The 12,063-nt window shown below is 42.4% G+C and overlaps 1 protein-coding gene across 8 annotated transcripts in view; it reads right to left on the reverse strand.

The window, feature by feature from the left end:
• slc2a9l2 (solute carrier family 2 member 9, like 2) overlaps positions 1-12,063 on the reverse strand; it is a 388,528-nt gene that overhangs the window by 121,917 nt on the left and 254,548 nt on the right. For all 8 annotated transcript variants that reach the window (XR_006312847.2, XR_006312845.2, XM_043698097.2 and 5 more), the window contains exon 9: positions 6,215-6,325. Coding sequence is in view for 6 of the 8 variants with exons in the window: in XM_043698097.2 (XP_043554032.2) it covers positions 6,215-6,325 (111 nt within the window). In the remaining 2 variants the exon portion in view is untranslated. The remainder of the gene's footprint in view (positions 1-6,214; positions 6,326-12,063) is intronic.

Here is a 12,063-nt window from a genome sequence, read left to right on the forward strand (position 1 = left end):
CAGAAACCGAAAGTATTGATAGTATTTTTAATTCTTAATTCAAAATATGCTTTTTTTTATAAAATAGGAATGCTACGGAATTAACAACTGCAGGTATTAACTAAATTATGTGGGATCAATGAGATGTAGAATCTAAAGTTGTTCCAGCAACTTCTAGCAGACTGGGCTGTGATCTTTTGTGACTACAAAGGCAACGTTGCACTGATGACCCTTTGCTCAACAGCTAGTCACCCCCTGCAGATTATGTCTCAAACTGCAGACAGATCTTGTGCTTTTCCTTTTGAACAATACACAAGGGCAGGGGTTAAAAAGCCAGTTTTAACTCTACTAGAGTGGGCTAGTTTGGTTGAATGTTCATATGGTAACCAGCCTGCGTTCAGGTATTAACATATTGTGATTACCCTTGCGCAGCAGGATAGCAAAAGGGAGATCCGTTTTCACTCAAGTGCTACAAAACTAGTCTAAAAGGGGATCAGCACAAAAGAATGTTAATTAGCCTACAAAACCCAAAAATGTCTAAAACTGACTTTCATTATTAATATTAATGCTTCCCGTAAAGCTCCACTATGATGGTCACAAAACTATCTGATCTTCATGAACAATTCAGAGATTGACCCATAAAGCCTTTTGCAACTTTTTTTTTGGATTATCTCCTATTTATAACCGATGTGTGTATCATTATATTCCTTATTCTTCTCAGAATTAGCAATAAATAAAATCATAAGAAACTCATTCCCTCTCTTAGCTCAATGAAGCCTGGTTAAACATGCTCCATTTTTTAAAAAGTTCATTAGAATTTGGGAGAATCCACAATGAAACAGATCCCTTTAAAATTAATCTTGCTCCAATCAACTGAGGGATTGGGTGAATAAAAAAAGGGGATCAAATTCATTTCTTATCATTTGGGAGCCTAACAGCTTGGGGTATGTTGTCTGAAATCATAATGAATTGGAGAAACTTCCCCAGGACCTGGTTGTAACAAACTGAGAGCTCTTGCTGTGATTTGAACCCACAGACAAAATGAGGGATTAGGTGGATAAATTGTTACTTTGAAATCAATTTTAAAGGGAAAATCTGCAAAAGGCTTTCTTGAATTTGCACTTTGACAATACAGAAATACCTGCATCAAATGTTAGCATGTTTCTAACATAATTAGGGAAAGTTACTTTTGAGGAATTAAATATTCTGTCCCTCAGTTTGCTTTTGACCTTGATTCCACTTCTCCAATGGAGGATAGATTATTCTTGAATATTCTTTACCGAGACAGTTGCAGCTATTGGACTGGATCATTGATGGGTCATTAGATTAGATTACTTACAGTGTGTAAACAGGCCCTTCGGCCCAACAAGTCCACACCGCCCTGCCGAAGCGCAACCCATCCATACCCCTACATGTACCCCTTTTTACCGAACACTACGGGCAATTTAGTATGGCCAATTCACTTGACCTGCACATCTTTGGACTGTGGGAGGAAACCGGAGCACCCGGAGGAAACCTACACAGATACGGGGAGAACGTGCAAACTCCACACAGTCAGTCACCCGAGTCGGGAATTGAACCCGGGTCTCTGGCGCTGTGAGGCAGCAGTGCTAACCACTGTGCCACCGTGCTGCCCACCTTATCTGCCAATTATCTTATCTGCAAGATTTTTAATCTTCTGAATGCCCTTTGCAGAGAAAAGCATTTGCTCTTAACCCATGTTGTTGCCCCACAATATCATCTGGGGAATGCTTAAACTCATGAATACTCATCTTGGGAGACAGCTGCTGTAATGAAACAAGTTCTTTCCTCTTTGCAGTAAATTTCTGGACAAGGAAATATATTTTTAATTGAGACAGGAACAGTCTTTTTTTTGCAGTATCCTGGATGTTTAAAGGGACACTCTCTTTGTTTTGACCATATCCTGAATCTTTGGACTTGGTCTGGCTTCTATGAATTTGTATGTAGTGCATCTTCCTTAACTTGTTGAGTGGGTAGCATGTCTTGAGTCTGCCTCTGTGGTGTCAGGACAGAGACCAGCTTTAGTCAATGGTTACATTCGAATGCTCAACAATTATGTTTCACCAGGGAAGGCTTGTTTCCATTACTACCCTCCACTGTACAATCTGACAGGTATTTATCCTTCGCATCTCTCCAATTTACCAACTAGTTAGATCACTGGTAAGGCCTTGAGTATGACTGAACCGAGTTTTATGGAGGTTCTCAATCCTGAGAACTTTGTTGTTGAAGTTAAAGGCAAATTCCTTTCTGATGGAAATGAGAACTTTCAAACTCATTAAATAAACAAGTGTCTGAAGGAGAAATGATAGCTTTTAACAAGCAATATTTTGTTATTTTATGCAAGCTATCATTTATGTGTTGAAGGCATGCTAAATAAAAATAAAATAATTGTCTGCCTCATGTTATTTTAGCTCAAGACCAGATAACAAGTTAATGCTTTCCATGTCAAATATTATACTGTATGTTATGGCCAGTATTACTCTTAACCATGATATTGTTTGAGTCCTACTGATCATGTTGTTTGTATTTCTAACTACAGAATAACAGCATGCGTCCTAACCCAACAAGCATTTACAGTACAGACAACCTGACGCAGGTGTAAGCAAAATAGCATGCTGAGTCTTTTGAAATATGTCCTTTTCAGAACTGTCCCTTGTTGGATTCTGCTATCCTATGCCTACCCTGAGGTATGTGTTGCAAGTTTAGCTATGTTCTGAGGCTTGTCCTCACAGCTAAAAAAATATAAATACAGCTTTGGGTGGGTTGCATATGTCCCAGAGTTCAAGAATCTTGTACTACTTCACTTGCAGTCTTTAATTATAGCCACGTACAAAAAACAATCAGCCTGACCACGACAAGCAATGGCAACTAATAATATGTTGCTTTGCATAGGTAATTGTAACAATAGTCTTGACCCTGAAAGGGAATGAGATCAGTTAGTCCCCTTACATTCTTAGTTTTCTGCTTGTGTGAATCATTATGGAGTCAACATCTGCAGTTGGTAACTGTTATACAATGGCCTATACCCTCAGTCACATGGTCCAGAATAAAACAGTTCTTTCCAAAGCACAACTACAGACTGTAATTACACTCAGGAGGTTTCTGGATTTTGATCAGATTGATTAAAGCTGCATTTGACTGAACACTGTTCAGAAAGTTAATGAACAATAGATCTCGCTTGTAAATTGTCAGGTGACAAGGTTTCAGCTGTAGCAACAACTCAATGAAGCTTTGGATCGAATTTGCTGACAGTCAGACAACAGTTGTTATTGCAGCTCATTAGGACAATTACCATCAGGCCATAATGAATAAGAATAGCAGTAAGCTGTTTGGCCACTTGAGCTTGCTCTGTCATTCAACAGGATCATGGCTGATCCAACATTCCTCACATCCACTTTCCTGACTTTTCCAGTAACCCTTGATTCCTGATTGATCAAGAATCTATCACAGCCTTAAATAAATCCAAGGCTTTTACGCTCTCTGTGGAAAAGGTCTGTTCAATAACTATTCAAGGGTTATGATTCGGAGATGCCGGTGTTGGACTGGGGTGTACAAAGTTAAAAATCACACAACACCAGGTTATAGTCCAACAGGTTTAATTGGAAGCACACTAGCTTTCGGAGCGACGCTCCTTCATCAGGTGATTGTGGAGGGCTCGATCGTAACACAGAATTTATAGAATTTATAGCTATAAATTCTGTGTTACGATCGAGCCCTCCACAATCACCTGATGAAGGAGCGTCGCTCCGAAAGCTAGTGTGCTTCCAATTAAATCTGTTGGACTATAACCTGGTGTTGTGTGATTTTTAACTTTATTCAAGGGTTAATAGTTGAACTGTTCCTGAATAACCTTTTACTTAATTTACTTGAAGCCCATTGAATTCTCCAAATTAAATAGACACTTGTGAAGGATTTTAAGTGTACAGGAATTGCCAATGAAATCTTCAATTTCCCAGGTTATTCTTAATTTAAATCAAGAAAAGCTGCAGAAAACTGCAGCACAAAGGGACTCAGGGTATTTGTGCATGAAACACAGAAAGCTAGCATACAGGTACAGTGGGTAATCAGGGAAGCTAATGGAATGTTGGCCCTTATTTCAAATTGAGACTAAAAGTAGGGATGTATCATGGCAACTGAGTAAGGTGCTGGCTGATAGAAGAAATTCCTCCTTAAATTAGCATCCCTTTATTCTGAGATTATGCCCTTTTGTCTACACTCTCCCATGAGGGGAGACATCCTCTCAGCATTTACCCCATCAAGCCTCTTAATGTTTCAATGAGATCACCTCTCATTCTTCTCAACTCCAATAAATAGAGTCCCAAGCTGTTAACGTTTGCCCCTAAAGATAATCCCTCCATACCATGGATCATCATGAACCTTCTCTGAACTATCTCCAATGAAATACAGCAAACCTTTTGTGAACCAAAACCTATGGGATCAGAAGTGCACGGGTTGATCAAATATCATAGTAATATCTTTCCTTCAATCAGAGGGCCCAGGCTACTCACGGTATTCCAGATTTGGTCTCATCAGCACCTTATTCAGTTGCAGTGATATTTCCCTACTTTTAATTTCAATTTGAAATAAGGGCCAAAATTCCACTAGCTTTCCTGATTACCCACTGTACCTGTATGCTAGCTTTCTGTGTTTCATGCACAAGTACCCTGAGACCCTTTGTGTTGCAGTTTTCCTGCAACTTTTCTTGATTTAAATTAATAACCTGGAAAATTGAAGATTTCACTGGCAATTCCTGTACACCTAAAATCCTTCACAAATGTCCATTTAATTTGGAGAATTTGAGGGGCTCCAAGTAAATTAAGGGGCTAGATTATAGCGGTGCTGGAAAAGCACAGCTGCCTGACCTGCTGTGCTTTTCCAGCACCACACTAATCTAGACTCTGGTTTCCAGCATCTGCAGTCCTCACTTTTGTCTAAATAAATTAAGTAAAAGGTTATTCAGGAACAGTTCAACTATTAAATATATATTCTAACCCTTGAATAGTTATTGAACAGACCTATAGTTACCTCATATCCCTCCTCCCCATCTGCACCTTCCCCATACCACTTACATGGCCGAGACTTTGACCTGATATTCCCAGAGATGCAACAGTCCCGGAGCTGAGAACCCACTGGATCAATCTCTGTTCTTCTCTTGCTCCAGTCCTGACATTAAGCCCCTTCCTCCACTCCACATGAGACCCTCTATTCAACTGCCAGGATGTAACAACCCATCCCAATCTTTCCCAGCTCTGCATCTGATAACTCCTGCATCCACATCCCTTTCCCCCTCCTTTGACCGGCCTCCAAAGGGCAGCACAATGGCTTAGTGGTTCGCACTGCTGCCTCCTAGTGCCAGGGATTTGGGTTTAATTCCACCCTTGGGTGACTGTCTGTGTGGAGTTTGTGCATTCTCCCCATGTCTACCTGGGTTTCCTCTGGGCACTCCAGTTTCCTCCTACAGTCCAAAGATGTGCAGATTAGGTGGATTGGCCATGCTAAATTGCTCAGAGAGTCTTGGGATGGATTGGCCCATGGTAAATGCAGGATTACAGGGATAGGGTAGGGTGGTGAAATGGTCTTCAGAGGCTCAGTATGGACTCGATGGCCTTAATGGCCTGCTTCCACACTCTAGGGATTGTATGATCCGGCCCCTCTGCTCTTGCTGTGCAGTTGACTGCCCCACTTTCCCCTTCAGCAACCAGTTCTGTCAGAATAGGTCAGCTGATGAGGTGGTGCCTGGGGACGCCTTTCAGAGGGTTGGTGCAGATCCAAAAGGCTGAATGGTCTGTTTCCACACTGTAAAGATTCTATGATTCAATGGCTTGCCTTCCTCTGGATGGGATGGAATGGATGTTTGACTCCATAATTCTGAGGGAGAACTGAGTAGAATCTCTCTCAGTAGTATGGAGCTCCCTTCATTAGTTCACAAAAAAAAGGCCAGAATCCTTGAGATTGCCACTCCTTGGAAAATCTGACCTTTCCTTAAAAAAAAAGAGGTGCAGCTCATTCTGCTCTACTGTGTTTGTAAGGATCTGACAAATGAATTGAAGAGATAGTTTTAAACCACACTGCTGACTGCATTCCACTCATGACACAAATTCAAATTACCTTGACAAAATAAGGCAGGCAGATAAACACTGCATTTTTAAAGACAGCATCTAATCCTACAATTTGGTCAAAGCTTGGTAAATTGAACAGTGGTAGGTCTACTCACAGAAATAATTGCAGCAGTGATCTCAATGGCACCGGTGCTGAGAGTGATGTAGGGGATCTGATCCTCACTGATGCCAGACACTTTGAAGATGCTGCTTGTGTAGAACCAGATCTATAAATGATTTAAAAAAAAACTAATGTTACCACAATATATGTAACAGCTTGTCCATAGATTCAAGGAGGTACAGTAGGAAGTGATGTGCTCACCGTTTTTCCGATTCTGATGAGTGAACTACACTGTACATACATTATTTCTACTTTATAAAGGCTGTGTTTATCATATCATTCCTGCTTTTACTATATATTAGGGTTATTTTAGGTTTTGGGTGTTATTTAATATGATTGGTAGGCTTTCTTGAATCTGGGAATGCTCAAAAAATTTTCCTATAAAAATTAATGGCAATTGCTTCTTCACTTTACGCCATTTTGGCTTACCATAGGCTTCTTAGGAACGTTTCACTTTCGGATAGCGGGAGACACCTGGATAGACATGTACTCTTTGTAGCTTCGCCAGGACTATACACACAATCTTGTGCAACATCAACTGTACAGATCAGAGGATTCCAGGTTAGTTGATCAAGTTACTTTGACCATGATATTCATCTCATCAATGGGCGAGAGAGAATTGAGAAAGTGTTAAAAAATTAAATGTGCAGTATGTAAACTGAACACATCACACACTTAGGGTAGAATCCTATGCTTGCTTTAACAATGAGCATCCTTCCCAAAGGACAGATCTGGGGATGTTCACTAAAGATTTTACAATCTTCTGCAGTTTTCACAAGTCGCTGGATGCTGCAACAGTCCACTTCTGCAGACGCAAAGGCCTAAGCAAGATGCTGTCAAGTAGCAAATGACATTCACGTCACACAAGTACCAGGCAATAATTATCTCTAACAAGAGAGAAACTAATCATTTCCCTTAACATTTAATGGCATTATTATCACCGATTCCCCAATATCTTTGGGGCTAGTATTGACCTGTAAAGGAACTGGGTAGCTGTTTAAATACTGTAGTTACAATAGTAGGTCAAAGGCTGGGAATGCTGCAGTGGTAAGTCGCTTTCTGACCTTTAATCTGTCTACCATTGACAAAGCACAAGTGGTCAATCTGATAGCATTTACTCCACTTGTCTTCATGCAATTTTAAGCATACGCAAAATGCTTGTTACCATCCAGGTTATAGCAACCCGCTTGACTGATATCCCATCCATCATCAATATTCACTCTGTTCATCTCAGTGGCAGCACTGTGTTACTGCTGCAACTCATCGAGTCTACTTTCCGAGCCTGTGACCTCTACTATCGAGAAGGATAAGAACAACAGAAACATGTGAGCAGCATCATCTGCAAGTTCCCCTCCAAGCCAAAAAATAAAAGAACATCAGTTTGCTGCTCTTTTAACAAACTTGTTTGGACATGAGCAGATGAGTCTTCACTGACTATTTATGACCTCTAGTTTTAAAACACTCAGTTTTTGATGGAATTTTCCCTATTTCAGTGAAATCATGAAGGAGATTCATGGTGCCTGGTCCTTCCTGTCAGAGAGCAACTTTCCTCTCGCAATCTTCTGTTGTTCACCTCATTCATAGGCAACCAGCCTCTTCAGACTCTTTTTCAAGGAATCATGCAGCCCGAGAGGCAGAGCTACCTCATCACTTCCGGAACCTTCTGGCATTCATGCCAACACTGCCATCTTTAACCACTTCAAACAATATGAGTCAGGAACTGCCCCTCATTCTGTGGTGCTTGAACATGATCACAGAGAATATGGTCGAGAAAGGTTTTGTTGACAGGTACCTGGAGACACTGGCGGAAGAAGTGGTGGAGAGGAGGACAGTCCTTCTTTCAGCAGACTGTCAAAGGAGGCCACACCACCAGTGGGTGCCAGCTTGGACACACATCATGGCCTGTGTCAGTCCTATGTCCCAGGTTAAATTAAACACACATCAGTACAGGAAAAAGATTAATGATCTATGTTCCACAAGGGCAAGTGTTATCATCTTCACTCTGCTATTTCTCAATCACAGCGCATGCCACTGCACGCACACCAGAAACTACAACCCTTACTACTGCATACATCATGCGCATTCAAAGGCTCACACTCACCTCATCCTCTCAAATAACAAACCTTTCCTGCCTTCTGTGCTTTCCACTCAATCACTGGCAACACCTTGCCACCTCTCTGGTTTCTACATCACCACTAACGGCTCTTATTTTTATTCAATCATGGAAGGGGGTGTCACTGGCGAGGCCAGGATTTATTGCCCATCCCTAAGTGCCCAGAGGACAGTTAAGAGTCAAACCACATTGCTGTGTGTATGGAGTCATATGTAGGCCAGATACGAATGGCAATTTCCTTCCCTAAAGGGCATTAGTGAACCAGGTGGCTTTTTTTCAAAAATCAACAACAGATTCATGGTCATCAGTAGACTATTAATTCGAGATATTTATTGAAATTAAAATCCACCATTTGCAGGATTTGATCCTGAGTCCTCAGAACATTACTTGGGTCTCTGGATTAAATCCATCAGATTCAATTCCTCTCATTGTTTCAATGCAGGAAAAATAGGCCTACATCGGAGCCAAGACTGGTGGGGTTGTGCCAGATGGTAGACTCATCATGACACAGCGGACATCGAGACTAGCACAACCACTGATTGGGAATGGAGAGGTTTCAGTGAGTAACTAACCGAATCTGCTTCATTGTGTTGTGCTGCACTGCTCTCCCACTACTACCAACACAAACTCCTTCTTAAACTGGACAAGCTTTTTATCCTTCTTAGATAACTAATACTCACTGATGACTTATTCAGACCGTGGCAGCACCCAGGCCAGAAAAGGCCAATGCCACAGGCCGTCAGCACCTCTTCCACCTCGGAGTAGGAAGTCACTGAACCCTCAGAAACAATATCCAGGTGAGATGTATGAGCAGAGAATCTGTGGGGAATGTCAGCAAGAGAACACTACCTCATTAAAGTAACTCCTGAACCCTCACATCCAACCCACTGGAGTCTCATGGCATAGCAAGACATGGAAGCTTCCCAAATAGGTCAATGCCATGTCTCTGAATGCTCCATTGAGGAATTTGAATTCTGACAGGAAACCATCACGGTAGCTCCACACTTTGCTCAACACAGACCATGTCCTTGGTATATTAACAGTTCAGTGTGTGAATGTGATGACAATGACATGTTGTCTGCTCGTGATAGCTATGGAATGTGTTCGCGAAATGCCAAGTTAGTTTACACTTTTAATACAGGGCAAAAGTGAGGACTGCAGATGCTGGAAACCAGAGTTTAGATCAGAGTGGTGCTGGAAAAGCACAGCAGGTCAGGAGCAGGAAAATCGATGTTTCGGGCTAAAGCCCTTCATCAGGAATAGAGACAGGAAGCCTCCAGGTTGGAGAGATACATGGGGGAGGGGGGAGCTGGGGAGAAGGTAGCAAAGAGTACAATAGGTGAATGGGGGTGGGGATGGAGTTGATAGGTCAGAGGGGAGGGTGGAGTGGATAGGTGGAAAGGAAGATAGGCAGGTAGGACAGGTCATGGGGACAGTAATGAGCTGGAAGGATGGAACTGGGGTAAGGTGGGGGAGAGGAAATGAGGAAACTGATGAAGTCTACATTGATGCCCTGGGGTTGAAGGGTTCCGAGGCAGAAGATGAGGCATTCTTCATCCAGGCGTGTTTGTGAAATGCCAAGTTAGGTTCCACTTTTAATACAGGGCAAAAGTGAGGACTGCAGATGCTGGAATCTGATGACCTATCACCTCCATCCCCTCCCCCATTCACCTATTGTACTCTTTGCTACCTTCTCCCTAGTCCCCAGCTCCCCCTCCCCCATTTCTCTCTCCACCCTGGAGGCTTCCTGCCTCTGTTCCTGATGAGGGGCTTTTGCCCGAAATGTCGATTTTCCTGGCAACTAAACTTTTAATACAGTTTGTCTAATTACAGTTTTTGAGGTGTCATGATCAGAAGACACTTGATGTGCACAATGTCATGGTCATGATTGCTTGCAGACATAATTCCTAATGTGCATTCTTGGACAATGCCAGAGCTGCCATGAAGTGCAATTTAAATGTACATGGTTGGAAAAACAGGAATCAGTAGTTGCATGATGAATTCAATTGTATCTTCACTGGCCTCGTGACTCCCATGAGTTTTTGCCATCCCCCTGTTTCTATCAAGTCTCTCCACCCCTACTACCCCTTTTATGTAACTACCAATGTCTCCGATTTACTCCAACAGGCTGTGACTTTGTGAATTGCCATACCGTGCTGGCCTAACACTCTGCTCATGTCGAGGTCAGTGTGATAGTCCTGGAGGTTTATGCCCTTACCTGTGCTCTATGAGATCTCACTCTTCTATCACAAATTGCACCCTTTTCGCTGTCATCATCCCCTCTGTAACCCAATCCAATGAAGTCTATAACTGCTGACTTTCCCCAGGACTCTAGTAGGACTTAGTGTTTGACTGACCATGGCCAATGCACTGGACTGACTCACCTTAACAAGCTGACAATCTTTCCCTCTGTAATAAAAACCAATGTGAGATATAGAGGCTCCACTTAAATTCAAAGTGAGTGAGTGTGATGAAGGCAAGCTAAAATCCAAAAGGAGCATACAGCCTGGATGCATGGGTATTCCTGCTTGGAAAGCAACTTGGGCAGAACTTGCAAGTTGTAGGTGTCCCTGAAGAAGTGATGAAGTGGCAATGATGATGGTGAGGCTGGTGGTTTGCCTATGCTAACTTGTGTGGTCAAAGGTTGAAGGAGAAAGGTGTCCATGGAGCAGGTAGGGACATTACAGTGAAGACATAGTTGGATGACAGATGGCTAGCTGTATAGACACTGACGTGCATGATGGGGAATTGCTCCATCTAGTGTCTCAGGAAAAGTGAGGAGAATTAGAAATAGCATTGAAGTGAGGTGAGCTGGCCTATTAAAGAGATACAAATGTATGGAAATTACAAGATCGGAATTTACCATTTAGAACCTATGGAGACAATTGGAATAGAATTGTCTCAGTGTAGTGATCCTGATTTCTTGACCCACATCATAGCTTCCCAGCTTTCTCATTTCTGACCAAACCATGGGATGGCACAGTGGCTCAGTGGTTAACACTGGTTAGCAGTGGTTAGCACTGCTGCCTTACAGCATCAGGTAACCTGCGTTCGATTCCAGCCTCGGGTGACTGCGTGGATATTGCACATTCTCCCCGTATCTGCATGAGGTTCCTCCTGTGCTTCGGCTTCCTCCCACAGTCCAAAAAATGTGCAGGTTAGGTGAATTGGCCACGTTAAATCACACATAATGTTCAGGGATGTGTAGGTTAGGTGTATTATAGAGTCATAGAGATGTACAGCACAGAAACAGACCCTTCATCCAACTAATCCATACCGATCAGATATCCCAACCTAATCTTGGCCCAAATCCCTCTAAACCCTTCCTATTCATAAACCCATCCAGATGCCTCTTAAATGTTGCAATTGTGCCAGCGTCCACCACTTCCTCTGGCAGCTCATTCCATACCCATACTACCTTCTGCGTGAAAAAGTTGCCCCTTAGGTTTCTTTTATATCATTTCCCCTCTCAACCTAAACCTATGCCCTCTAGTTCTGGACTCCCCCACGCCAGTGAAAGACTTTGTCTACTTATCCTATTCATGCCCCTCAGCCTTCGACGCTCCAGGGAAAACAGCCCTAGCCTATTCAACCTCATTCTATAGCTCAAATCCTCCAACCCTGGCAACATCCTTGTAAATCTTTTCTGACCCCTTTCAAGTTTCTCAACATCATTCCGATAGGAAGGAGATCAGAATTGTATGCAATATTCCAAAAGTGGCCTAACCAAT

The sequence above is a fragment of the Chiloscyllium plagiosum genome, unplaced genomic scaffold (genome assembly GCF_037043375.1).
Source record: "Chiloscyllium plagiosum isolate Xiang-an unplaced genomic scaffold, Cpla_swu_hap1 HiC_scaffold_1, whole genome shotgun sequence".
Lineage (NCBI taxonomy): Eukaryota > Metazoa > Chordata > Chondrichthyes > Orectolobiformes > Hemiscylliidae > Chiloscyllium > Chiloscyllium plagiosum.